This window comes from Panulirus ornatus, chromosome 20, assembly GCF_036320965.1.
Source record: "Panulirus ornatus isolate Po-2019 chromosome 20, ASM3632096v1, whole genome shotgun sequence".
Lineage (NCBI taxonomy): Eukaryota > Metazoa > Arthropoda > Malacostraca > Decapoda > Palinuridae > Panulirus > Panulirus ornatus.
Window position 1 is genome coordinate 78,554,843 of NC_092243.1, and position 27,233 is coordinate 78,582,075.

The 27,233-nt window shown below is 41.0% G+C and overlaps 1 protein-coding gene across 2 annotated transcripts in view; it reads right to left on the reverse strand.

Annotated features, from left to right (window-relative positions):
• The window catches only part of veli (L27 and PDZ_signaling domain-containing protein veli), a 74,839-nt gene extending 57,705 nt beyond the window's left edge, over window positions 1–17,134 (reverse strand). For both annotated transcript variants that reach the window (XR_011714281.1, XM_071675341.1), the window contains exons 1-2: window positions 17,085–17,134; window positions 6,995–7,036 (exon numbers count right to left, since the gene is read on the reverse strand). Coding sequence is in view for 1 of the 2 variants with exons in the window: in XM_071675341.1 (XP_071531442.1) it covers window positions 6,995–7,036; window positions 17,085–17,121 (79 nt within the window). In the remaining variant the exon portion in view is untranslated. The remainder of the gene's footprint in view (window positions 1–6,994; window positions 7,037–17,084) is intronic.
• Window positions 17,135–27,233: the final 10,099 nt, after the last annotated feature.

Consider the following 27,233-nt stretch of genomic DNA (forward strand, 5'->3'; position numbering starts at 1 on the left):
ATACTGGTGATCAGAGAGAAGACTGTGAAATTCAAGATGTCAGAGGATATGAAATGAGGAGGGATTTAAAGGCTCTGGAAATGGTAGATGTCAAAGCAATAGACAGTATTTCAAGGGGTTAGAGCACTCACCCTTCTTAGGGATGGGATATACCAACGCATGCTTCCAATGAAGAAAGAAAAGTTCTGGTTCTTAAACAGAAACAGAACAGACAAGCAAGCACAGGTGCAAGTTCACAGGCAAACTCTTTCAGTACATGGGGAAAGTTGCCATTGGGCCCAGAGATAAGTGATTATTGGATAAAACAATGATGCACTAATAGTTAATGGGAGAGATGGAATTCAAGGATCATGTATGGGGAGTGCACTTGATCTTGGTGTTGTGGAAACAAAGCTTTTAAAAACATAAATCTAACCTGTTCTGCCCAGGTAGGTATATGATAGTGCAGAAGGAAAGAGAAGGTAAAGGGGAAGATTGGCCCTCTTAATAAAAGAAATCCTTACGTTTCAAGAAATGGTGGATTGCCTATTCAAACAATACATAATGGGAAAAGTAACTCTTGGCAAGAAGTGCATAGCAATGGTATTACAGAAATGCATAGCAGTGGTATCTCATAATACATCAAAGAAGTCTAATGATCCAGAACAAATATACAGTAATAAAAATTGAATGGATGAAGGATATTAAGTATGAATGTTTTTTTTTTTTTTTTTTGCTTTGTCGCTGTCTCCCGCGTTTGCGAGGTAGCGCAAGGAAACAGACGAAAGAAATGGCCCAACCCACCCCCATACACATGTATATACATACGTCCACACACGCAAAATATACATACCCTAGACGCTTCACATGCCCTGATTCAATCCACTGACAGCCCGTCAACCCCGGTATACCACATCGATCCAATTCACTCTATTCCTTGCCCTCCTTTCACCCTCCTGCATGTTCAGGCCCCGATCACACAAAATCTTTTTCACTCCATCTTTCCACCTCCAATTTGGTCTCCCTCTTCTCCTCGTTCCCTCCACCTCCGACACATATATCCTCTTGGTCAATCTTTCCTCACTCATTCTCTCCATGTGCCCAAACCATTTCAAAACACCCTCTTCTGCTCTCTCAACCACGCTCTTTTTATTTCCACACATCTCTCTTACCCTTACGTTACTTACTCGATCAAACCACCTCACACCACACATTGTCCTCAAACATCTCATTTCCAGCACATCCATCCTCCTGCGCACCACTCTATCCATAGCCCACGCCTCGCAACCATACAACATTGTTGGAACCACTATTCCTTCAAACATACCCATTTTTGCTTTCCGAGATAATGTTCTCGACTTCCACACATTCTTCAAGGCTCCCAGAATTTTCGCCCCCTCCCCCATCCTATGATTCACTTCCGCTTCCATGGTTCCATCCGCTGCCAGATCCACTCCCAGATATCTAAAACACTTTACTTCCTCCAGTTTTTCTCCATTCAAACTCACCTCCCAATTGACTTGACCCTCAACCCTACTGTACCTAATAACCTTGCTCTTATTCACATTTACTCTTAACTTTCTTCTTTCACACACTTTACCAAACTCAGTCACCAGCTTCTGCAGTTTCTCACATGAATCAGCCACCAGCGCTGTATCATCAGCGAACAACAACTGACTCACTTCCCAAGCTCTCTCATCCCCAACAGACTTCATACTTGCCCCTCTTTCCAAAACTCTTGCATTCACCTCCCTAACAACCCCATCCATAAACAAATTAAACAACCATGGAGACATCACACACCCCTGCAGCAAATCTACATTCACTGAGAACCAATCACTTTCCTCTCTTCCTACACGTACACATGCCTTACATCCTCCATAAAAACTTTTCACTGCTTCTAACAACTTGCCTCCCACACCATATATTCTTAATACCTTCCACAGAGCATCTCTATCAACTCTGTCATATGCCTTCTCCAGATCCATAAATGCTACATACAAATCCATTTGCTTTTCTAAGTATTTCTCACATACATTCTTCACAGCAAACACCTGATTCACACATCCTCTACCACTTCTGAAACCACACTGCTCTTCCCCAATCTGATGCTCTGTACATGCCTTCACCCTCTCAATCAATACCCTCCCATATAATTTACCAGGAATACTCAACAAACTTATACCTCTGTAATTTGAGCACTCACTCTTATCCCCTTTGCCTTTGTACAATGGCACTATGCACGCATTCCGCCAATCCTCAGGCACCTCACCATGAGTCATACATACATTAAATAACCTTACCAACCAGTCAACAATACAGTCACCCCCTTTTTCAATAAATTCCACTGCAATACCATCCAAACCTGCTGCCTTGCCGGCTTTCATCTTCCGCAAAGCTTTTACTACCTCTTCTCTGTTTACCAAATCATTTTCCCTAACCCTCTCACTTTGCACACCACCTCGACCAAAACACCCTATATCTGCCACTCTATCATCAAACACATTCAACAAACCTTCAAAATACTCACTCCATCTCCTTCTCACATCACCACTACTTGTTATCACCTCCCCATTTGCGCCCTTCACTGAAGTTCCCATTTGCTCCCTTGTCTTACACACTTTATTTATCTCCTTCCAGAACATCTTTTTATTCTCCCTAAAATTTAATGATACACTCTCACCCCAACTCTCATTTGCCCTTTTTTTCACCTCTTGCACCTTTCTCTTGACCTCCTGTCTCTTTCTTTTATACATCTCCCACTCAATTGCATTTTTTCCCTGCAAACATCGTCCAAATGCCTCTCTCTTCTCTTTCACTAATACTCTTACTTCTTCATCCCACCACTCACTACCCTTTCTAATCAACCCATCTCCCACTCTTCTCATGCCACAAGCATCTTTTGCGCAATCCATCACTGATTCCCTAAATACATCCCATTCCTCCCCCACTCTTGGATGTTAATGTGCTGAGAGGTGCAACTGGAGGGATGTCTGATCATTATCTTGTGGAGGCTAAGGTGAAGATTTGTATGGGTTTTCAGAAAAGAAGAGTGAATGTTGGGGTGAAGAGGGTGGTGAGAGTAAGTGAGCTTGGGAAGGAGACTTGTGTGAGGAAGTACCAGGAGAGACTGAGTACAGAATGGAAAAAGGTGAGAACAATGAATATGTACATGTGTATATATTCCTATGAGTCCACGGGGAAAATGAAACACGAAAAGTTCCCAAGTGCACTTTCATGTAATAATCACATCATCAGGGGAGACACAAGAGAGAAATATAACAGTCAGTTGATATATATATGTGTGTGTATGTATATGTGTGTGTATGTGTATGTATACGTGCATGTATGGGCATTTATGTATATATAGTGGTGATGTGAGAAGGAGATAGAGTGAGCATTTTGAAGGTTTGTTGAATGTGTTAGATGATAGAATGGCAGATATAGGGTGTTTTGGTCAAGGTGGTGTGCGAAGTGAGAGGGGTCAGGGAGAATGATTTCATAAACAGAGAAAAGGTAGTAAAAGCTTTGTGAAGATGAAAGCCGGCAAGGTGGCAGTTTTGGATGGTACTGCAGTGGAATTTATCAAAAAAGGGGGGGTGACTGTGTTGTTGACTGGTTGGTGAGGATATTCAAAGTATGTATGGCTCATGGTGAAGTGCCTGAGGATTGGCGGAATGCATGCATAGTATCATTGGACAAAGGCAAAGGGGATAAAGGTGAGTGTTCAAACTACAGAGGTATAAGATTGTTTAGTATTCCTGGGAAATTACATGGGATGGTATTGATTGAAATGGTGAAAGCATGTACAGAGCATCAGATTGGGGAAGAGCAGTGCGGTATCAGAAGTGGTAGAGGGTGTGTGGATCAGGTGTTTGCTTTGAAGAACGTATGTAAGAAATACTTATAAAAACAAATGGATTTGTATGCAGCATTCATGGATCTGAAGAAGGCATATGATAGAGTTGATAGAGATGCTCTCTGGAAGGTATTAAGAGTATATGGTGTGGGAGGCAAGCTGCTAGAAGCAGTGAAAAGTTTTTATCGAGGATGTAAGGCATGTGTGCGAGTAGGAAGAGAGGAAAGTGATTGGTTCCTTGTGAATGTCAGTTTGCTGCAGGCATGCATGATGTCTCCATGGTTGTTTAATTTGTTTATGGATGGGGTTGTTAGGGTGGTGAATGCAAGAGTTTTGGGGAGAGGGGCAAGAATGAAGTCTGTTATGGATGAGAGGGCTTGGGAAGTGAGTCAGTAGTTGTTTGCTGATGATTCAGGGCTGGTGGCTGATTCGGAAGAGAAACTGCAGAAGCTGGTGACTGAGTTTGGTAAAGTGTGTGAAAGAAGAAAGCTGAGAGTAAACGTGAATCAGAGCAAGAGTATTAGGTACAGTAGGATTGAGGGACAAGTCAATTGGGAGGTAAGTCTGTAGAAAAACTGGAGGAAGTGAAGTGTTTTAGATATCTGGGGGTGGATCTAGCAGATTATGGAACCATGGAAGCGTAAGCGAGTCACAGGGTGGGGGAGGGGGCGAAAGTTCTGGGAGCATTGAAAAATGTGTGGAAGGCGAGAACATTATCTCGGAAAGCAAGAATGGGTATGTTTGAAGGAATAGTGGTTCCAAAAATGTTATATGGTTGCGAGGCGTGGGCTATAGATAGGGTTGTGCGGAGAAGGGTAGATGTGTTGGAAATGAGATGTTTGAGGAGAACGTGTGGTGTGAGGTGGTTTGATCGAGTAAGAAATGAAAGGGTAAGAGAGATGTGTGGAAATAAAAAGAGTGTGGTTGAGAGAGCAGAAGAGGGTGTATTATAATGGTTTGGTCACATGGAGAGAATGAGAGAGGAAAGATTGACAAAGAGGATATATGTGTCAGAGGTGGAGGGAAGGAGAAGTGGGAGACCAAACTGGAGGTGGAAGGATGGAGTGAAATAGATTTTGAGCGAACGGGGCCTAATCATGCAGGAGGGTGAAAGGCATGCAAGGAATAGAGAATATTGGAACGATGTGGTATACCTACATAGACGTGCTGTCAATAGATTGAACCAGGGCATGTGAAGTGTCTGCGGTAAACCATGGAAAGGTTTGTGGGGCCTGGATGTGGAAAGGGAGCTGTGGTTTCAGTGCATTATTAGATGACAGCTAGAGACTGAGTGTGAACGAATGTGGCCTTTGTTGTCTTTTCCTAGCGCTACCTCACACGCGTGCAGGGGAGGGGGTTGTCATTTCATGTGTGGCGGGGTGGCAAGGGGAATGAATAAAGGCAGCAAGTATGAATTATGTACATGCGTATATATGTATATGTCTGTGTATGTATATATATGTATACAATGAAATGTATACGTATGTATATGTGCGTGTCTGGACATGTATGTATATACATGTGTATGTTTGTGGGTTGAGCCATTCTTCCGTCTGTTTCCTTGCGCTACCTCGCTAATGAGGAAGACAGCAACAATGTATAATAAATAAATAAATATATGTGTATCTGAGTGGATGGACCATTCTTCGTCTGTTTCCTGGTGCTACCTCGCTGATGTGGGAAACGGTGATCAAGTCTAATAATGATGAAAAAACAATGTAGGTGCAATCATGATGGTATATGAGCAGTAACACAATCACTTCATGGAAATAGTAAAGTAATGATAATGGGGATTTCAATTATTATAAGAGGTCATGGAAACAAGTTTTTGAATTTCTTTTCTTATATGTTCACCATTTCCTGCATTAGCGAGGTAGTGTTAAGAACAGAGGACTGAGCCAAAGAGGGAAAATCCTCACTTGGCTCCCTTTTCTGTTCCTTCTTTTGGAAAATTAAAAAGAGAGGGGAGGATTTCCAGCCCTCCCGCTCCCTCCCTTTTTAATCCCCTTTAATACACCATCAATGATAGATTTTATCTTCATACATACTAGCATGGATATTGAGAGTATCATACATGATACATCAAATGGTAAAAGAGATCATATAATACTCAAGTTTAACTATGCAGTAAATGAGGATATAACAGGAATAGGTGTGAAACTATACAAACCTCGACAACTTTGTTAACACATATTGGAAAATGAAATCCAGCAGCCAGGAACTGCTTTGTGATAAGACATTGTGAAATTTACAGTGAAAGAGTATGAACATGGGTACCTCTAGCCTTAAGTACACAAGGACTGGTAATAAAGAGGAAAGAATGGTTTAATGAAAAAAATGTCTAAAAGAAAAGGACATTCGAAATGTCCGGTGACGAAGACATAGAGCTGCACTTCAGACAGCCAGGATTTGCTAGGTAAAAGAAAGCAAAATATGAGTATACCAGGTTAAGAAAGTAGGAAAAAAGAAACTTTGAAAAGAATAGAGTCAACAAGACATGAGAAAATATATAACTTTCACATAAATTCACCAGGAGTCAGCTGTCAGTTATACAGCACTCTATCAAGCTAGGTGATTCAGAGGGAAGAATTTTTGAGAATGAAAAACAGATTACTGAAGAAATGAACAAGAAGTCAAAAAGTGTTTTCACATTGGAAGACACTACAGCCATAACATCATGGAGATGGAATAGGGAGGAGGTTTTAGAAAACATTAAGATATCTAGAAAAGACATTCACAAAGTACTTAAAGGTCTTGATCCACAAAAGGCCAAACAAGATAGTAGAAAATATAATAAAATCTATGAATGATCAATCAGCCATAACATATATATACAAAGTGGATGCTTTGATGAATGGGAAGAGCCGCATAACAGATTCACATGAAAAGAAACCTGGAGGAATCAATATATCAAAGATCTGACTGCACTTCTAGCATACAACTTCATGGTACAGCTCCATAAGGATTATTTGAACGTCTCTAATTGTCTGAATTCTTACTTGCTCATTAACAAGTAATCTCCAAGGAAGCTGCTAAGTATGGTTAAGGAAGTTAGTGTAGTTTATCCATTTTTACTTTTTTTCATTACTTAGGTAAGGAAGTTGGTGGGTTTTTTCTTTTATTATTACTATCTCAGTTAAACAAATTCATACTTACTCTTTTGTAGTTTATCAAGTAACTCAACAGCTCTCTTAACATCTGTGAAGAGAGGAAACTTGTATCAATATCTTTAAAAACTGAAAAGAAAGTAATTTTCTTACTGACCTAAGAATTAATAATTCCTAAGAATGGAGAATTCAGTGCACATGTACGGAAATGGAAACCAAATCTGACAAATTAGTACAAGCATTATTAACAGACTGAAAAAGTATATCAGTACTTATTCATACTGGACTCATAGGCATTCACATACATTTCCAAAATTAACTTGGACAAAAAACACACACAATGAATGGACAGCATCATATGCTTAATATCCACTATACAGATTATAGTGTCTATAATTACCAGCAGATTTACACTATAGCTCGGAAGAAGACTACACAAAGTCTCATTATGGGAGTTTCTATAGATACAGAGTATCAACCAATTTCTATCTTCATGTACTGACATCTCACAGCCTTTGTTTACAATATCAAATGTTTCTGTATATATAGAAATAAATAAAGATATCTGGGAGTGGACTTAGCAGCGAATGGAACCATGGAAGCGGAAGTGAGTCACAGGGTGGGGGAAGGGGCAAAGGTTCTGGGAGCAATGAAGAATGTATGGAAGGAGAGAACATTATCTTGGAGCAAAAATTGGTATGTTTGAAGTAATAGTAGTTCCAACAATATCATATGGTTGAGAGGCATGGGGTATAGATAGGGTTGTACAGAGGAGGGTGGATGTGTCGGAAATTAAATGTCTGAGGACAATATGTGGTGTGAGGTGGTTTGATTAAGTAATGAAAGGGTGAGAGAAATGTGTGAAAATAAAGAGGGTGTGGTTGAGAGAGCAGAAGAGGGTGTGTTGAAATGGTTTGGAAATGTGAAGAGAATGAATGAGAAAAGATTGAAAAAGAGGATACATGTGTCAGAGGTGGGGGAACAAGGAGAAGCAGGAGACCTTGCATGTCTCTCACCCTCCTGTATGTTCAAGCCCCAATCATTCAAAATCTTTATCACTCCATCCTTCCACCTCCAATTGGTCTCCCACTTCTTCTTCCCTCCACCTCTGATACGTATATATATCTTCTTTGTCAATCTTTCCTCATTCATTCTCTTCACATGTCCAAACCATTTCAACACACCCTGTTCTGCTCTCCCAACCACACTCCTATTATTTCCACACATCTCTCTTACTCAATCAAACCCCCTCACACCACATATTATCCTGAAACATTTCATTTCCAACACATCCACCCTCCTTCGTACAATTCTATCTATAGCCCATGCCTCGCATGCTCTCCAAGATAACATTCTCTCCTTCCACACATTCTTCATTGCCCCCAGAATCTTCATCTCCTCCTCCACCCTGTGACTCACTTCTGCTTCCATGGTCATCCACTGCTAAGTCCACTCCCAAATATCTAAAACAATTCCTCCAATTTTTCTCCATTCAAACTTACATCCCAATTACCTTGTCCCTCCACCCTACCAAACCTATAACCTTGCTCTTACTCTCATTTACTCTCAATATTCTCCTTTCACACACTCATCCAGACTATCACCAACTTCTGCAGTTTCTCACTCGGATCAGCCACTAGAGCTGTATCATTGGCGAAACACTGACTCACTTCCCAAGCCCTCTCATCCCCAACAGACTGCACACTCATCCCTCTCTCCAAAACTCTTGCATTAACTTCCCTAACCACCTCATCCATAAACAAATTAAACAACCATGAAGACATCACACACCACAGCTGCAGACTGACATTCACCAGGAACCAATCACTCTCCTCTCTTCCTGCTTGTACACATGCCTTACACCTGTGATAAAAACTTTTCACTGCTTCTCGCAACTTATCTTCCACATCATATACTCTTAAGACCTTCTGTAAAGCATCTCTATCAACCCTATCATATGCCTATCATAAATAATCACCGTTTCCCACATCAGCAAGGTAGTGCCAGGAAACAGACAAAGAATGGCCCATCCAATCACATACACGTGCATATACATATTGCCCCTATACATATATATACTTTTATTATACTTTGTCACTGTCTCCCACGTTAGTGGGGTAGCGCAAGGAAACACAAAAGAATGGCCCAACCTACCCACATACACGTGTATACATACACGTCCACACACGCACATATACATACCTATACATTTCAACGTATACATATATATATATACATACACAGACATATACATATATACACATATACATAATTCATACTTGCTGCCTTTATTGGTTCCCATCACCACTTCACCACACATGAAATGACAACCCCCTCCCCCCGCATGCGCGCGAGGTAGGGAAAAGACAACAAAGGCCACATTTGTTCACATTCAGTCTCTAGCTATCATGTATAATGCACCAAAACCACAGCTCCCTTTCCACATCCAGGCCCCACACAACTTTCCATGGTTTACCTCAGATGCTTCACATGCCGTGGTTCAATCCACTGACAGCATATCCACCCCAGTATACCACATCGTTCCAATTCACTTTATTCCTTGCATGCCTTTCACCCTCCTGCATGTTCAGGCCCCGATCACTCAAAATCTTTTTCACTCCATCTTTCCACCTCCAATTTGGTCTCCCACTTCTCCTCATTCCCTTCACCTCTGACACATATATCATCTTTGTCAATCTTTCCTCACTCATTCTCTCCATGTGACCAAACCATTTCAAAACATCCTCTTTTGCACTCTCAACCACATTCTTTTAATTACCACACATCTCTCTTACCCTTTCATTACTTACTCGATCAAACCACCTCACACCACTTATGGTCCTCAAACATCTCATTTCCAGCACATCCACCCTCCTCCACACAACTCAATAGCCCACGCCTCGAACCCATATAACATTGTTGGAACCACTACTCCTTCAAACATACCCATTTTTGCTTTCCGAGTTGATGTTCTCGCCTTCCACACATTTTTCAATGCTCCCAGAACTTTTGCCCTCTCCCCCACCCTGTGACTCACTTCCGCTTCCATGGTTCCATCTGCTGCCAAATCCACTCCCCCAGATATCTAAAACACTTCACTTCCTCCAGTTTTTCTCCACTCAAACGTACCTCCCAACTGACTTGTCCCTCAACCCTACTGTACCTAATGACCTTGCTCTTATTCACATTTATTCTCAGCTTTCTTCTTTCACACACTTTACCAAACTCAGTCACCAACTTCTGCAGTTTCTCACCCGAATCAGCCACCAGCATTGTATCATCAATGAACAACAGCTCACTCACTCACTTCCCAAGCTCTCTCATCCACAACAGACTGCATACTTGCCCCTCTCTTCAAAACTCTTGCATTCACCTCCCTAACTACCCCAACCATAAACAAATTAAACAACCATGGAGACATCACGCACCCCTGCCGCAAACCAACATTCACTGAGAACCAATCACTTTCCTCTCTTCGTACTCATACACATGCCTTACATCCTCGATGAAACATATATATATCAACATATACATGCATATACATAGACATATACATTTTTTTTTTTTTTTTTTTTTTTTTATACTTTGTCGCTGTCTCCCGCGTTTGCGAGGTAGCGCAAGGAAACAGACGAAAGAAATGGCCCAACCCCCCCCATACACATGTACATACACACGTCCACACACACAAATATACATACCTACACAGCTTTCCATGGTTTACCCCGGACGCTTCACATGCCTTGATTCAATCCACTGACAGCACGTCAACCCCTGTATACCACATCGCTCCAATTCACTCTATTCCTTGCCCTCCTTTCACCCTCCTGCATGTTCAGGCCCCGATCACACAAAATCTTTTTCACTCCATCTTTCCACCTCCAATTTGGTCTCCCTCTTCTCCTCGTTCCCTCCACCTCCGACACATATATCCTCTTGGTCAATCTTTCCTCACTCATTCTCTCCATGTGCCCAAACCATTTTAAAACACCCTCTTCTGCTCTCTCAACCACGCTCTTTCTATTTCCACACATCTCTCTTACCCTTACGTTACTTACTCGATCAAACCACCTCACACCACACATTGTCCTCAAACATCTCATTTCCAGCACATCCATCCTCCTGCGCACAACCCTATCCATAGCCCACGCCTCGCAACCATACAACATTGTTGGAACTACTATTCCTTCAAACATACCCATTTTTGCTTTCCGGGATAATGTTCTCGACTTCCACACATTTTTCAAGGCTCCCAAAATTTTCGCCCCCTCCCCCACCCTATGATCCACTTCCGCTTCCATGGTTCCATCCGCTGACAGATCCACTCCCAGATATCTAAAACACTTCACTTCCTCCAGTTTTTCACCATTCAAACTCACCTCCCAATTGACTTGACCCTCAACCCTACTGTACCTAATAACCTTGCTCTTATTCACATTTACTCTTAACTTTCTTCTTCCACACACTTTACCAAACTCCGTCACCAGCTTCTGCAGTTTCTCACATGAATCCGCCACCAGCGCTGTGTCATCAGCGAACAACAACTGACTCACTTCCCAAGCTCTCTCATCCCCAACAGACTTCATACTTGCCCCTCTTTCCAAGACTCTTGCATTTACCTCCCTAACAACCCCATCCATAAACAAATTAAACAACCATGGAGACATCACACACCCCTGCCGCAAACCTACATTCACTGAGAACCAATCACTTTCCTCTCTTCCTACACGTGCACATGCCTTACATCCTCGATAAAAACTTTTCACTGCTTCTAACAACTTGCCTCCCACACCATATATTCTTAATACCTTCCACAGAGCATCTCTATCAACTCTATCATATGCCTTCTCCAGATCCATAAATGCTACATACAAATCCATTTGCTTTTCTAAGTATTTCTCACATACATTCTTCAAAGCAAACACCTGATCCACACAACCTCTACCACTTCTGAAACCACACTGCTCTTCCCCAATCTGATGCTCTGTACATGCCTTCACCCTTTCAATCAATACCCTCCCATATAATTTACCAGGAATACTCAACAAACTTATACCTCTGTAATTTGAGCACTCACTCTTATCCCCTTTGCCTTTGTACAATGGCACTATGCACGCATTCCGCCAATCCTCAGGCACCTCACCATGAGTCATACATACATTAAATAACCTTACCAACCAGTCAACAATACAGTCACCCCCTTTTTTAATAAATTCCACTGCAATACCATCCAAACCTGCTGCCTTGCCGGCTTTCATCTTCCGCAAAGCTTTTACTACCTCTTCTCTGTTTACCAAATCATTTTCCCTAACCCTCTCACTTTGCACACCACCTCGACCCAAACACCCTATATCTGCTACTCTGTCATACATATATACACACATACATTCATACTTGTTTGCCTTCATCCATTCCTGTCACTATCCCACCCCACAGGAAACAGCATCGCAATTAAGTAGTTCAAACAATATGATTGAAAATGTATTTTGTAATGAACACTTTTCACAGAGACAATCCACCTCATCTGTTGCAAACCTCACAAAGTTTTTAAATTCAAACATCAGCCCATATGGCTGTACATCCTGTTACCACAATGCCAAGGTATACACTGGCCTGAATATCCTTAAAAAATGTATGCATTTCAGTGAATGGCACAAACCACCTCATAAAATTTGAATCCAGGTTAATCTGAGTTTTGCAAACATGCTAGGCAAGCTCAGGTGTCTGGGTAAACTTAGGCTAAAGTTAATGCTTATGATATCTTTTCCACATAGTGGCAGATTCTTCTGTCTCTTTTGACACCTGATCTCACTGTTTACATTCCCAACCAAATGATAAAACATGGCAGAGATAACTGAAGTCCTGTAAGTGCTTTTCATAATACATAATATCAAGAACTTCTTCACATGTGCAGTTTTTAAATATTAGACGTTCATGTTCTTTGACTTCCAAATTTTAAAATATCATAGTACTATCAATTAACTCCACATTTTAGTATCCCTTATGACCCTACCACTAACAAGTTAATATCAAAAGATAATTCTAAAGGGTAATAAAGCACAACTCCTCACTCATATCATTCCTCACAGTAGCAACAGAGAATTCATAAGAGGAAAACTGAGATATCAAACCTATAAAAGTGATGTCTCTCTACTAGACTCTTATTTGACTGTCCTGAGCGAGGTTGGCCTAGGTGATGGACTGTTCTGAGCGAGGCTCAGAAATTGGCCAGAGTGACATGGTCCTGAGTGAGGAGGGCCTGGGTGACATGGTCCTGAGTGATAGAGTCCTGAGTGAATTGGCCTCGGTGACATGGTCCTGATTGAAGCTAAGCTGGGAGACATGGTCCTGAGTGAGGTAGGCCATGGTGACATGGTCCTAAGTGAAGATGAACTGGGTGACACTATCCTGAGTGAGGATGGCCTGGGAGATGGGCTGCCCTAAGAGAGGTTGGCCTGGGAGATGGACTGTCCAGAGTAAGGTTGGCCTGGGTGACAGTCCTGAGTGAGAGTGGCCTTGAGGATGGACTGTTCAGAGTGAGGTGGCCTGGGAGACAAACTGTCTTGAGTATGGCTGGCCTGGGAGAAAGACTGTCCTGAGTGAGGCTGGCCTGGGAGATGTCAGAGTGAGTCTGGCCTGGGAGATGGGCTGTCCTGAGTAAGGTTGGCCTGGGAGATGGACTGTTCTGTGTGAGGTTGGCCTAAGAGACCGTCATAACTTTATAGGGAATGGATGCTTTTCTTAATGGCCCAACTGGGCTCTGTTTACAATACAACGGAGTATGACTGAACGCTGTAGCTACCGGAGTCTTCCCAGAGTAAAGCAACTATTTTTTGAACTATGTTAACTGGAACTACCTTGACCAATATACCATGCTAAACATTACATAAAGAGGCAACGACGATAAAACCACATGAAATTAGTGAGGACAACATATGAAAGTTACTGAAAAGTGGAAAAAAGGGTGTCCACGAAGATCACCATTTGGTGCCGTCAAGTGATTTCTCCAGTTAGTTTCCTGCAAATATTAACAATGTCTCTAACTGGTCATGTAAGTGAATCTGATCCAGATACTGAATCCAGGAATGAGTACAAGGAGCATCTCCAACATTATTTCTTGGCAAATGATATGAACAATGCAGACAATAAGAAAAATCTGTTGAAAGCAATGGTAGGACCGAAGACATAAAAGTTAGAGAAATTTGTGCGAGCCTAACCATCCCGGAGAATTTACTTTTGAAGAACTCTGTGAAGTGTTATCTAAACATCATGAGCCAAAGCTGTCAGACACAATAGAAAGATTAAAATACCATAAAAGAATCAGGTGAGCAGGAGAGAGCACTGCTCAGTATATGACTGCCTTGAAAGAACTAATACAGCAGAGCAATTTCAGCTCTTTGACAAGAGACCAGCAAGATTAAATGTGTGACCAGCTAACTGCAGGTATCAATGATCAACAGATTCAAACAAAACTACTGGCACTTAAAACCAAGATTGGTGAGATTCTATTGTGCAAGAAGATCTACGATTTGGTGGTGGCACAAGCAACACCCGATGGAGATGTGGTGAAGCTCATCATCCAAACAGCTGTTGAGCCAGAGACAAGAGGTGCTACAAATGCCAATAAGTAGGCCATTTCTCCCGTAAATGTCAGAAGTCTCAGCGACAGGATTGGACCAAGAGAAGAAAGGATGGATGGGCATTCCCTAGTAGCAGTTTCAAGCCTTCTCCAAACATCACACCCATAAGACTGCCTTCACCAAGAGGAAGGAAAACAGTGCCAATAGGGGGAGGAGGACCACTAAATGGGAGAAGAATACCTAAAATGTATCAAGTGGAAAACATAGAAAACCAGGAAGAAGGATTAGATAATCATGATTGTGATGAGAAAGGTAAAGAGGAGTCTTCTGAATTCACTTCAGTACTATAATATAGCAATGGAAACAAGAGTGAGGTACAACTGGGAAGTGTTCAACCATCTATAAGGAGATTAGACTAAATATTAATGAGCAAGAGGTAGATTGGGAGACAGACACTGGTGCAAGCTTTACCATAGTTAATGACCATGTATATGAGAGTCTGTGTGACAAGGTGTCCAGATTACATGAGAAACTAATGGAAGATGTGTTGTTGAAGTCATACAGAAGAAAGATGAGAGTTACAAGCATTATGAAAGCTCATGTCAAACAGCATGGGCTAGTTTATGAATTGCCATTAGTAGCAGTCAAAGGTGATGGACAAAATTTGTTAAGTAGGAACTAGCTAGAAGCACTCCAGATTGACTGGGAAAATCTAATGTCTAATGTACAGGAACGGTTGGATATCAATTAAAAGTTTGGAAAGGATTCTAAAATGAAGTATGTTGGCACATTTGAGCAAGGTTTGGGCACATACTCTGAAGGGAAGGCCAAAATCTATGTAGATGCTGGTGTAAATGTGGGCCTTTCAGAGTGAGGCTAGTCTGGATGATGGACCTTCCAGAGTGAGGCTAGTCTGGGTGACAGGCCTTTCAGAGTGAGGCTAGTCTGGGTGATGGGCCTTTCAGAGTGAGGCTAGTCCGCATGATGGACCTTTCAGAGTGAGACTAGTCTGGGCGATGGGCCATCCAGAGTGAGGCTAGTCTGGGTGATGGGCCTTCCAGAGTGAGGCTAGTCTGGGTGATGGGCCATCCAAAGTGAGGCTAGTCTGGGTGATGGACGTTTCAGAGTAAGGCTAGTCTAGGTGAAGGACCTTCCAGAGTGAGGCTAGTTTGGGTGATGGACCTTTCAGAGTGAGGCTAGTCTGGGTGATGGGCCTTCCAGAGTGAGGCTAGTCTGGGTGATGGACCTTCAAGAGTGAGGCTAGTCTGGGTGATGGGCCTTCAAGCGAGGCTAGTCTGGGTGATGGGCCTTCCAGTGAGGCTAGTCTGGGTATGGGCCTTCCAGAGTGAGGTTAGTCTGGGTGATGGGCCTTCCAGAGTGAGGCTAGTCTGGGTGATGGGCCTTCCAGTGTGAGGCTAGTCTGGGTGATGGGCCATCCAGAGTGAGGCTAGTCTGAGTGATGGGCCATCCAGAGTGAGGCTAGCCTGGGTGATGGACCTTCCAGAGTGAGGCTAGTCTGGGTAATGGACCTTCCAGAGTGAGGCTTACCTTGACCTTCCAGAGTGAGGCTAGTCTGGGTGATGGGCCATCCAGAGTGAGACTAGTCTGGGTGGTGGGCCATCCAGAGTGATGCTACTCTGGAAGATGGACCTTCCAGAGTGAGGCTAGCCTGGGTGATGGACCTTCCAGAGTGAGGCTAGTCTGGGTGATGGGCCATCCAGAGTGAGGCTAGTCTGGGTGATGGACCTTCCAGAGTGAGGCTAGTCTGGGTGATGGACCTTCCAGAGTAAGGCTAGTCTGGGTGATGGACCTTCCAGTGAGGCTAGTCTGGGTGATGGATCTTTCAGAGTGAGGCTAGTCTGGGTGATGGACCTTCCAGAGTGAAGTTAGTCTGGGTGATGGGCCTTCGAGCGAGGCTAGTCTGGGTGATGGGCCTTCCAGCGAGGTTAGTCTAGATGATGGACCTTCCAGAGTGAGGCTAGCCTGGGTGATGGACCTTTCAGAGTGAGGCTAGTCTGGGTGATGGGCCTTCCAGAGTGAGGCTAGTCTGGGTGCTGGGCCTTCCATAGTGAGGCTAGTCTGGGTGATGGACCTTCCAGAGTGAGGCTAGTCTGGGTGCTGGGCCTTCCATAGTGAGGCTAGTCTGGGTGATGGGCCTTCCAGAGTGAGGCTAGTCTGGGTGCTGGGCCTTCCATAGTGAGGCTAGTCTGGGTGATGGGCCTTCCAGAGGATAGTCAGGATGATGGGCTACAATTGTAGGTTCTTTTAATCTTCATCAAACCTTTCTTTCAAGATTTTCCTCATTCTTCTAAGCTCTTCTTTTCCTTACTATTGGTATAATTAGTCTCTACGTTAAAACAAAAAAAATAAACAACCAACCAGTAATGCATCCTGTATCAATAACAAAATAAATACCAAATACAAATCAGGCAATTCCAGTTTTCTCATTTCTGGATACTAACTAATCCTAACCCTATCTCGTATTTGAATGATAAAATCATAAAAAAAGCTGAAGCTTTGCGTTAAAACTAATTAATAATTGCTAATGTCTATGTAGTTTACCTTGCTGAAGTGTCAAGGGCTCAGCCACAGACGCCATCTTTGTTGTTATAAAGATGGGTCACGTGATCACTGGCTCGCCTACATCAATACTGGCGCCAAATTCAAACCATTGTGTTCAAAATTTCGAAGATCAAGACAATAACATGGATTTATTTTAGCACATTAAAAGAAGTTATACGATTATATAACATCGATCTGAATGAACAGTAAACAATAATTTTAGCTCCTCACTTTTAACTCTCGATTAGGATCTTTTTTTTTTTTTTACACTGGAGGCTCATCATGGGCTCAGTTCTATATCAGGGCTAGGCCTTAATTGAACTATAAAGAGGTTAGTAAAAGGGAAAAAGAAGAGACAAGGAAAAGTATTTACGAATTTTGAAGAAAGTGAAAACCTGCCTCTTAAAAAGTGTCAGGTCATAGTTATTGGGAAAGATTTGAGAGGGTTGAGAGTTTCAAAGCTTCGAGATATTGGGAAAGAAACAGTTATCAAAACGGCCCACCATTAACATGCCAACGGCCAATCAGTAATCATATGATGCAGCACGCACTATGCTGAGTATTGCGTGGTTTATCTGGATAGTTGTGAGGACACACCAGCAGTCAGCTCTCGAGAGCAACACAATGGCAGTACCTATAGAAGGGGGAAAGTGAACCAACATTGCGGCGTAGGACAAGCGGGTCAATTTGGAAGTTAGCTTGGGTAAATTTATAAGTTGGATCGTTTCGACTCATGTCAAATAAGGATGCAGAGCTAGAACCACTCCAGATGTAAGAGCCCTACTCCATACATGGACGGGTCAATCCTTTGTATAAACGGAGCAACTGTTCGGGAGGAGAGAAATTTTGACATCTAATCAGGACTCCCAGTTTCGCAAAGGTAGACGGCTATTTCTGTAAAGTGGGGTTTTCAAGAAAGAGTGGATGTTACAGTAATACTAAGTATGTTCATTGAGTCAACAAGTAGAATTACAGAATCGTCAAAGGAAAGACAAGAGTTGTGAGAAGTTTCCGATAGAAAGATGGGCAGAAACTGCTTCATTGAGGCATAAACCTAACAAGATTTTGTTTATCCTACTGATATATCCTGTCCGAGTTTATTGAGGAAGTGTGTCAAGACGAGATCCAGATCGAGTGAGACAAGAGGGAGCAGAATTGAAGGATGTGGAGAAACGTATTATTGCGTCAGCAACATATACGTTTCTTTGGTTATACGTAGAAGAAAGGAGATAATTGGTAAAAAGGATGAAAATGTAGGAGACAGGACAGAACGTTGAGGAACGCCACTGATGGTGGAGAAAAGGGGAAAGGCTGATCCATCAACAACCATGGGGATAGATCGGCCGGAGAGGAAGCTAGATATGAAGGAGCAAAGTGAGGGGGGGGGGCAAAAGAGGGGAGATCCCCTCTTTTGGCATCTCTCCCCCATTTTGCTCCCTAATATATAGCTTATGTCCTTGCCTGTTCATCTCCGTGGTTGTTGATGGATCAGCCTCTCCCATCCTCTCGTTCAACAGCGATGTCCATCAAGGTTTTGCCCTGTCTCCTACATTTTTTTTCTTTGATCAACGTTATCGTTTCTTCCACAAATAACTAACTGCACTTTTAATCTGACAACACATCACTGCATTCCTCCACATCCTTCATTATTGATCCATTTGCTCTCATTCGATTTACAGCTCGTCCAGACACAAATTCCTTAATAGATTTACCCTTGGACAGGATATTTCAGCGGGGTAAACGAAATTTGGTTAAGTTTCATGCCTCCAAGACCCAGTTTCTACCCATCTCTCTACTGAAAAAATTACACAACATTCCTCTCTCCTTTGATGGTTCTGTAATTCCTCTTCTTGTCTCAGTAAACTTAGTTGGTATAACTGTAACATCCACACCGTTTTGAAAACCCCACGTGACGGATATAACTAAATCTGACTCAAAGAAACTGGGAGTCCTTTCAGATGTCGAAATTTCTTCACTTCCGAACGGTTGTTCCGTTTATACATAGGAATAATCTTTCTTTGTATGGAGTACTGCGTTCACATTTGGAGTGGTTCTAGCTCTGCAGCTAGGAAAAGACAACAAAGGCCCCATTCGTTCACACTCAGTCTCTAGCTGTCATGTAATATTGCACCGAAACCACAGCCCCCTTTCCACATCCAGGCCCCACAGAGCTTTCCATGGTTTACCCCAGACGCTTCACATGCCCTGGTTCAATCCATTGACAGCACGTCGACCCCGGTATACCACATCGTTCCAATTCTCTCTATTCCTTGCTCGCCTTTCACCCTCCTGCATGTTCAGGCCCCGATCACTCAAAATCTTTTTCACTCCATCTTTCCACCTCCAATTTGGTCTCCCACTTCTCCTCGTTCCCTCCACCTCCGACACATATATCCTCTGTGGATCGTCTTCATGTTATCAAACTGTGGATCGTCTTCATATTATCAAACTGTGGATCATCTTCATATCATCAAACTGTGGATCATCTTCATGTTATCAAACCAAACTGTGGATCGCCTTCATATTATCAAACTGTGGATCGTCTTCATAGTATCAAACTGTGGATCGTCTTCATAGCATCAAACTGTGGATCGTCTTCATGCTATCAAACTGTGGATCGTATTCATGTTATCAAACTGTGGATCGTCTTCATCAAAACTGTGGATCATCTTTGTTACCATTGGGGATAATATCAAAAATGTGGCTCATCCTCATCTAAACAGCAGATAATCTTCATCAACTCTGTGGAACGTCTGCATCAAAACGGTAGATCATCTTCATCAAAACTGTGGATCGTCCTCATAGTATCAAACCGTGGATCATCGTCATCAAAACTGTGGATCATCGTCATCAAAACTGTGGATTATCGTCATCAAAACTGTGGATCGTCATCATAGTATCAAACTATGAATCGTCTTCATAGTATCAAACTGTGGATCATCTTCATCAAAACTGCGGATCGTCTTCATAGTTTCAAACTGTGGATCATCATCAAAACTGTGGACCGTCTTCATAGCATCAAACTGTGGATCGTCTTCATAGCATCAAACTGTGGATCGTCTTCATAGCATCAAACTGTGGATCGTCTTCAGAGTATGAAACTGGATCATCGCCATCAAAACTGTGGATCGTCCTCATAGCATCAAACTGTGGATCATCTTCATCATAACTGTGGATCATCATCAAAACTGTGGATCATCTTCATAGTATCAAACTGTGGATCATCATCAAAACTGTGGATCGTCTTCATAGTATCAAACTGTGGATCATCTTCATCAAACTTGTGTATCCTCTTCATAGTGTCAAAGTGTGGATCATCTTCATCAAAACTGTGGATCGTCTTCATTGTATCAAACTGTGGATCATCATCAAAACTGTGGATCGTCTTCATATTATCAAACTGTTGATCCTCTTCGTAGTATCAAACTATGGATAATCTTCATCAAAACTGTGGATCGTCTTCATAGTATCAAAATATGGATCATCATCAAAACTGCGGATCGTCTTCATAGTATCAAGCTATGGATCATCTTCATCAAAATTGTGGATCGTCTTCATTGTATCAAACTGTGGATCATCATCAAAACTGTGGATCGTCTTCATATTATCAAACTGTTGATCCTCTTCGTAGTATCAAACTATGGATAATCTTCATCAAAACTGTGGCTCGTCTTCATAGTATCAAAATGTGGATCATCATCAAAACTGCGGATCGTCTTCATAGTATCAAGCTATGGATCATCTTCATCAAAACTGTGGATCGTCTTCATTGTATCAGACTGTGGATCATCTTCATCAAAGCTAGATCGTCTTCATAGTATCAAACTGTGGATCATCTTCATCAACACTGTGGATGGATTATCTTCATCAAAATTGTGGATCGTCTTCATATTATCAAACTGTGGATCATCTTCATCAAAACTGTAGATCGTCTTCATAGTATCAAACTATGGATCATCTTCATCAAAACTGTGGATCGTCTTCATAGTATCAAACTGTGGATCATCAAATCTGCGGATCGTCTTCATAGTATTAAACTACGGATGATCTTCATTAAAACTGTAGATCGCCTTCATAGTATCAAACTGTGGATCATCTTCATCAAAACTGTGGATCGTCTTCATAGTATCAAACTGTGAATCATCTTCATCAAAACTGTGGATCGTCTTCATAGTATCAAACTGTGGATCGTCTTCATAGTATCAAACTGTGGATCATCTTCATCAAAACTGTGGATCTTCTTCATAGTATCAAACAGTGGATCATTTTCATAGTATCAAACTATGGGTCATCTTCATCAAAACTGTAGGTCGTCTTCATCAGAACTGTGGATCGTTTCCATCAAAACAACTGTGGATCGTCTTCATAGTGTCAAACTGTCGATCGTCTTCATGTTATCAAACTGCGGATCGTCTTCATAGTATCAAACTGTGGATCGTCTTCATGTCATCAAACTGTGGATCGACTTTATATTATCAAACTGTGGATCGTATTCATAGTATTAAACTGTGGATTGCCTTCATATTATCAAACTATGGATCGTCTTCATATTATCAAACTGTGGATCATCTTCATATTATCAAACTGTGGATCGTCTTCATGTTCTCAAACTGTAGAATGTCTTCATATTATCAAACTGTGGATCGTCTTCATACTATCAAACTGTGGATTGTCTTCCTCAAAACCGTGGATTGTCTTCATGGTATGAAACTGTGGATCATCTCCATGAAAATTGTGGATCACCTTCATCAAAACTGTGGATCGTCTTCATAGTATCAAACTGGATCGTTGTCATCAAAACTGTGGATGGTCTTCATATTATCAAACCGTGGATCGTCTTCATAGTATCAAACTGTGGATCGTCTTCATAGTATCAAACTGTGGATCGTCTTCATAGTATCAAACTGTGGATCGTCTTCATATTATCAAACTGTGGATCGCCTTCATCAAAACTGTGGATCGTCTTCATATTATCAAACTGTGGATCGCCTTCATAGTATCAAACTGTGGATCATCTTCATATAATCAAACTGTGGATCGTCTTCATAGTATCAAACTGTGGATCGTCTTCATATTATCAAACTGTGGATCGCCTTCATAGTATCAAATTGTGGCTCATCTTTATATCATCAAACTGTGGATCGTCTTCATATTATCAAACTGTGGATCGTCTTCAGAGAATCAAACTGTGGATCATCTTCATATAATCAAACTGTGGATCATCTTCATATTATCAAGCTGTGGATCGTCTTCATGTTATCAAACTGTGGATCATCTTCATGTTATCAAACTGTGGATCGCCTTCATAGTATCAAATCGTGGCTCATCTTTATATCAGCAAACTGTGGATCGTCTTCATATTATCAAACTGTGGATCATCTTCATGTTATCAAACTGTGGACCGTCTTCATATTAACAAACTGTCGATCGTCTTCATAGTATCAAACTGTGGATCGTTTTCATAGTATCAACCTGTGGATCGTCTTCATATTATCAAACTGTGGATCATCGTCATCAAAGCTGTGGATCGATTTCATACTGTCAAGCTGTGGATCGTCTTCATGTTATCAAACTGTGGATCGTCTTCATAGTATCAAACTGTGGATCTTCTTCGTAGTATCAAACTGTGGATCGTCTTCATAAAACTGTGGGTGGTCTTCACATGAAAACTATGGATCATTTCTTTCGATCACGTGCATCAAAACACCACATCGTTTTCAACAAAACTATTGATCGTCCTTGTCAAAACTGTGGATCGTCTTCATCAAAACTATGGATTGTCTTCATCAAAAGTGTGGATCATTTTCATCAAAACTGGGGATCATGTACATCAAAACAACGGATTGTTTTCATCAAAACTGTTGATCGTCCTCGTCAAAACTGTGAATCGTCTTCATTAAAACTCGAGGTCATCTTCATTAAAACAGTGGATCGTTTTCATCAAAATAGTGGATCATCTTCATCAAAACTGTGGGTCATTTTCATCAAAACTGTGGATCATGTGCATCAAATCAGTGGATCGTTTTCATCAGAATTGTGATCATCTTCATCAGAACAGTGGATCGTCTTCTCAAAACTGTAGATCGTCACCATCAAAACTGTGGCCCGTCTTCATCAAAACTGTGGATCGTCTTTATTAAAAACCTTGGATCATCTTCATCGAAACTTGATCATCTTCATGAAAAGTAAGGATAGTCTCTATCAAAACTGGATCATCTTCGTCAAAACTGTGGATCGTCTTCATCAAAACTGTGGATAGTATTCATCAAAACTGTTGATCGTTTCGATCAAAATCGTGGATTTTCTTCCTGAAATTAGGTAACATATGGGTTCATTTGCTTATGAATAAGAATAATGATAATGATTACTGGATGTATCACTGTTGCTGTCAAAATGATGATAATTATTACTGGATGTATCACTGTTGCTGTCAAAATGATGATAATTATTACTGGATGTATTACTGTTGTTATCAAAATGATGATAGTCAATACTGGACGTATCACTGTTGTTATGAAAATGATGATAATCATTACCGGATGTATCACTGTTGTTGTCAAAATGATGATAATCATTACCAGATGTATCACTGTTGTTGTCAAAATGATGATAATCATTACTGGACGTATCACTGTTGTTATCAAAATGATGATAATCATTACCGGCTGTATCACTGTTGTTATCAGAATGATGATAATCATTACCGGATGTATCACTGTTGTTGTCAAAATGATGATAATCATTACTGGACGTATCACTGTTGTTGTCAAAATGATGATAATCATTACTGGACGTATCACTGTTGTTATGAAAATGATGATAATCATTACTGGACGTATCACTGTTGTTATCAAAATGATGATAATCATTACTGGACGTATCACTGTTGCTGTCAAAATGATAATCATTACTGGACGTATCACTGTTGTTATGAAAATGATGATAATCATTACTGGACGTATCACTGTTGTTATCAAAATGATGATAATCATTACTGGACGTATCACTGTTGTTATGAAAATGATGATAATCATTACTGGACGTATCACTGTTGTTATCAAAATGATGATAATCATTACTGGATGTATCACTGTTGCTGTCAAAATGATGATAATCATTACTGGACGTATCACTGTTGTTATGAAAATGATGATAATTATTACTGGACGTATCACTGTTGTTATGAAAATGATGATAATCATTACTGGACGTATCACTGTTGTTATCAAAATGATGATAATCATTACTGGACGTATCACTGTTGTTATGAAAATGATGATAATCATTACTGGACGTATCACTGTTGCTGTCAAAATGATGATAATCATTACTGGACGTATCACTGTTGCTGTCAAAATGATCCCCACCTGATTCTCTTAACTTTTTCTTTTGCTTTTCAGAAGGAAGTTTTCCTAGTGGTTTTCCATTCCTTGGTTTCTCTTCAGTTTGATATAGTTTTTCTTCAGATTAATACAGTTATTCTTCAGTTCAATATAGTTATTCTTCAGTTTAGTATAGCTATTCTTCAGTTTAGTATAGATATTCTTCAATTCAGCATAGCTATTCTTCAGTTTAGTAGTTTTTCTTCAATTTAGTACAGTTATTTTTCTATTTAGTTTAAATATCCTTCAGTTTAGTATAACTGCTCTTCAGTTTATTATAGTTATTTTTCAGTTTAGTATAGTTGCACTTCAGTCTAGTATTGTAATCCTTCAGTTTAGCATAGCTGTTCTTCAGTTTAGTACAGTTATTCTTTAATAGATATAGTTATTCTTCAGTTTAGTATACTTACTCTTCAGTTTAGTATAATTATTTTTCAATGAATATAGCTATTCTTCAGTTTAATATAGTTAGTCTTGAGTTTAGTATAGTTATTCTTCAGTTTGATATAGTTATTCTTGAGTTCAGTATAGTTATTCTTCAGTTTAGTGTAATCATTCTTCAATAGATATAGTTATTCTTCAGTTTAATATAGTTATTTTTGAGTTTAGTATAGTTATTCTTCAGTTTAGTATAATCATTCTTCAATAAATATAGTTATTCTTCAATTTAGTACAGTTATTCTTCAGTTTAGAATGATTATTCTTCAGTTTAGTATAATTCTTCTTCAATAAGTAAAGTTATTCTTCAGTTGAGTATAATCATTCTTCAATAAATATAGTTATTCTTCAGTTTAATATATTCTTCAGTTTAGTAGAGTTATTATTCAGTTTAATATATTTTCGGTTTAGTAGAGTTATTCTTCAGTTTAGTATAGTTGATCTTCAGTTTAGTATAGTTATTCTTCAATAAATATAGTTATTCTTCAGTTTAGTATAGTTATTCTTCAATAAATATAGTTATTTTTCAGTTTGGTATGGTTATTCTTCAGTTTGGTATAGTTATTCTTCAGTTTGGTATGGTTATTCTTCAATAAATACAATCATTCTTCGGTTTGGTATAGTTATTCTTCAGTTACGCATAGTTCTTCAGTTTAGTGTAGTTATTTTTCAATTCAGTGAAGATATTTCTTTTTATCCAAATTCTGTGAATCAAGCTGTCATCTGAGATTTTTTTCCCTCACATTGTTAGGAGTCACCATTTTGGTGAATGTTGACGGCTTCCTCACACCAACTGTTGTGGTGAATGTTGACAACTTCCCCACACCAGCTGTCGTGGTGACTGTTAACAACTTCCCCACACCAACAGTTGTGATGAATGGTGACGACTTCCCAACACCTACTGTTGTGTGAATGTTGACGGCTTCCTCACACCAACTTTTGTGGTGAATGATGACAACTTCCTCACACCAATTATCGTGTTGAATGTTGACAACTTCCCCACACCAACTGTTGTGGTGAATGGTGACGACTTCCCCACACCAACTGTTGTGGTAAATGATGACGGCTTCCTCGCACCAACTGTTGTGGTGGATAGTGACGGCCTCCCCACACCAACTGTTGTGGTGAATGTTGACAGCTTCCCCACACCAAATGTTGTGGTGAATGTTGACGGTTTCCCCACACCAACTGTTGTGGTGAATGGTGACGACTTCCCCACACCAAATGTTGTAGTGAATGTTGACGACTTCCGCACACCAACTGTTCTGGTGAATGTTGACGACTTCTCCACACCAACTGTTGTGGTGAATGTTGACGACTTCCCAACATAAATTGCTGTGATGAATGCTGACGGCTTCTCCACACCAACTGTTGTGATGAATGGTGACGACTTCCCAACATAAACTGCTGTGATGAATGTTGACGACTTCCAAACATAAATTGCTGTGATGAATGTTGACGACTTCCCCACACCAACTGTTGTGGTGAATAGTGACGACTTCCCAACATAAATTGCTGTGATGAATGTTGACAGCTTCCCTGCACCAACTGTTGTGATGAATGGTGACGACTTTCCCACAACAACTGTTATGATGAATGGTGACGAGTTTCCCACACCAAATATTGTGATAAATGTTGACGGCTTCCCCACACCAACTGTTGTGGTGAATGGTGACGCCTTCCCCGCACCAACTATTGTGGTGAATGGTGTCGGGTCCCTGACAACAACTTTTGTGGTGAATGGTGACGGCTTCCCCACACCAACTGTTGTGGTGAATGGTGTCAGCTCACCCACACCAATCGTTGTGGTGAATGGTGAAGACTTCCCCACACCAACTGTTTTGGTGAATGTTGACGACTTCCCCAACCCAACTGTTGTGGTGAATGGTGATGACTTCCCCACACCAACTGTTGTGGTGAATGTTGACTTCCCCACACCAACTGTTGTGGTGAATGGTGACGACTTCCCCACACCAACTGTTGTGGTGAATGTTGACGATTTATCCTCACAAACTGTTGTGGTTAATGGTGATGACTTCCCCACACCAACTGTTGTGGTGAATGTTGACAACTTCCCCACACCAACTGCTGTGGTGAACGGTGACGACTTCCCCACACCAATTGTTGTGGTGAATGGTGACGACTTCCCAACACAAATTGCTGTGATGAATGTTGACGGCTTCCCCACACCAACTGTTGTGGTGAATGGTGACGGCTTCCCCGCACTAACAATTGTGGTAAATGGTGTCAGCTCACTCACATCAACTGTTGAGGTGAATGTTGACGACTTCCCCACACCAACTGTTGTGGTGAATGGTGATGACTTCCC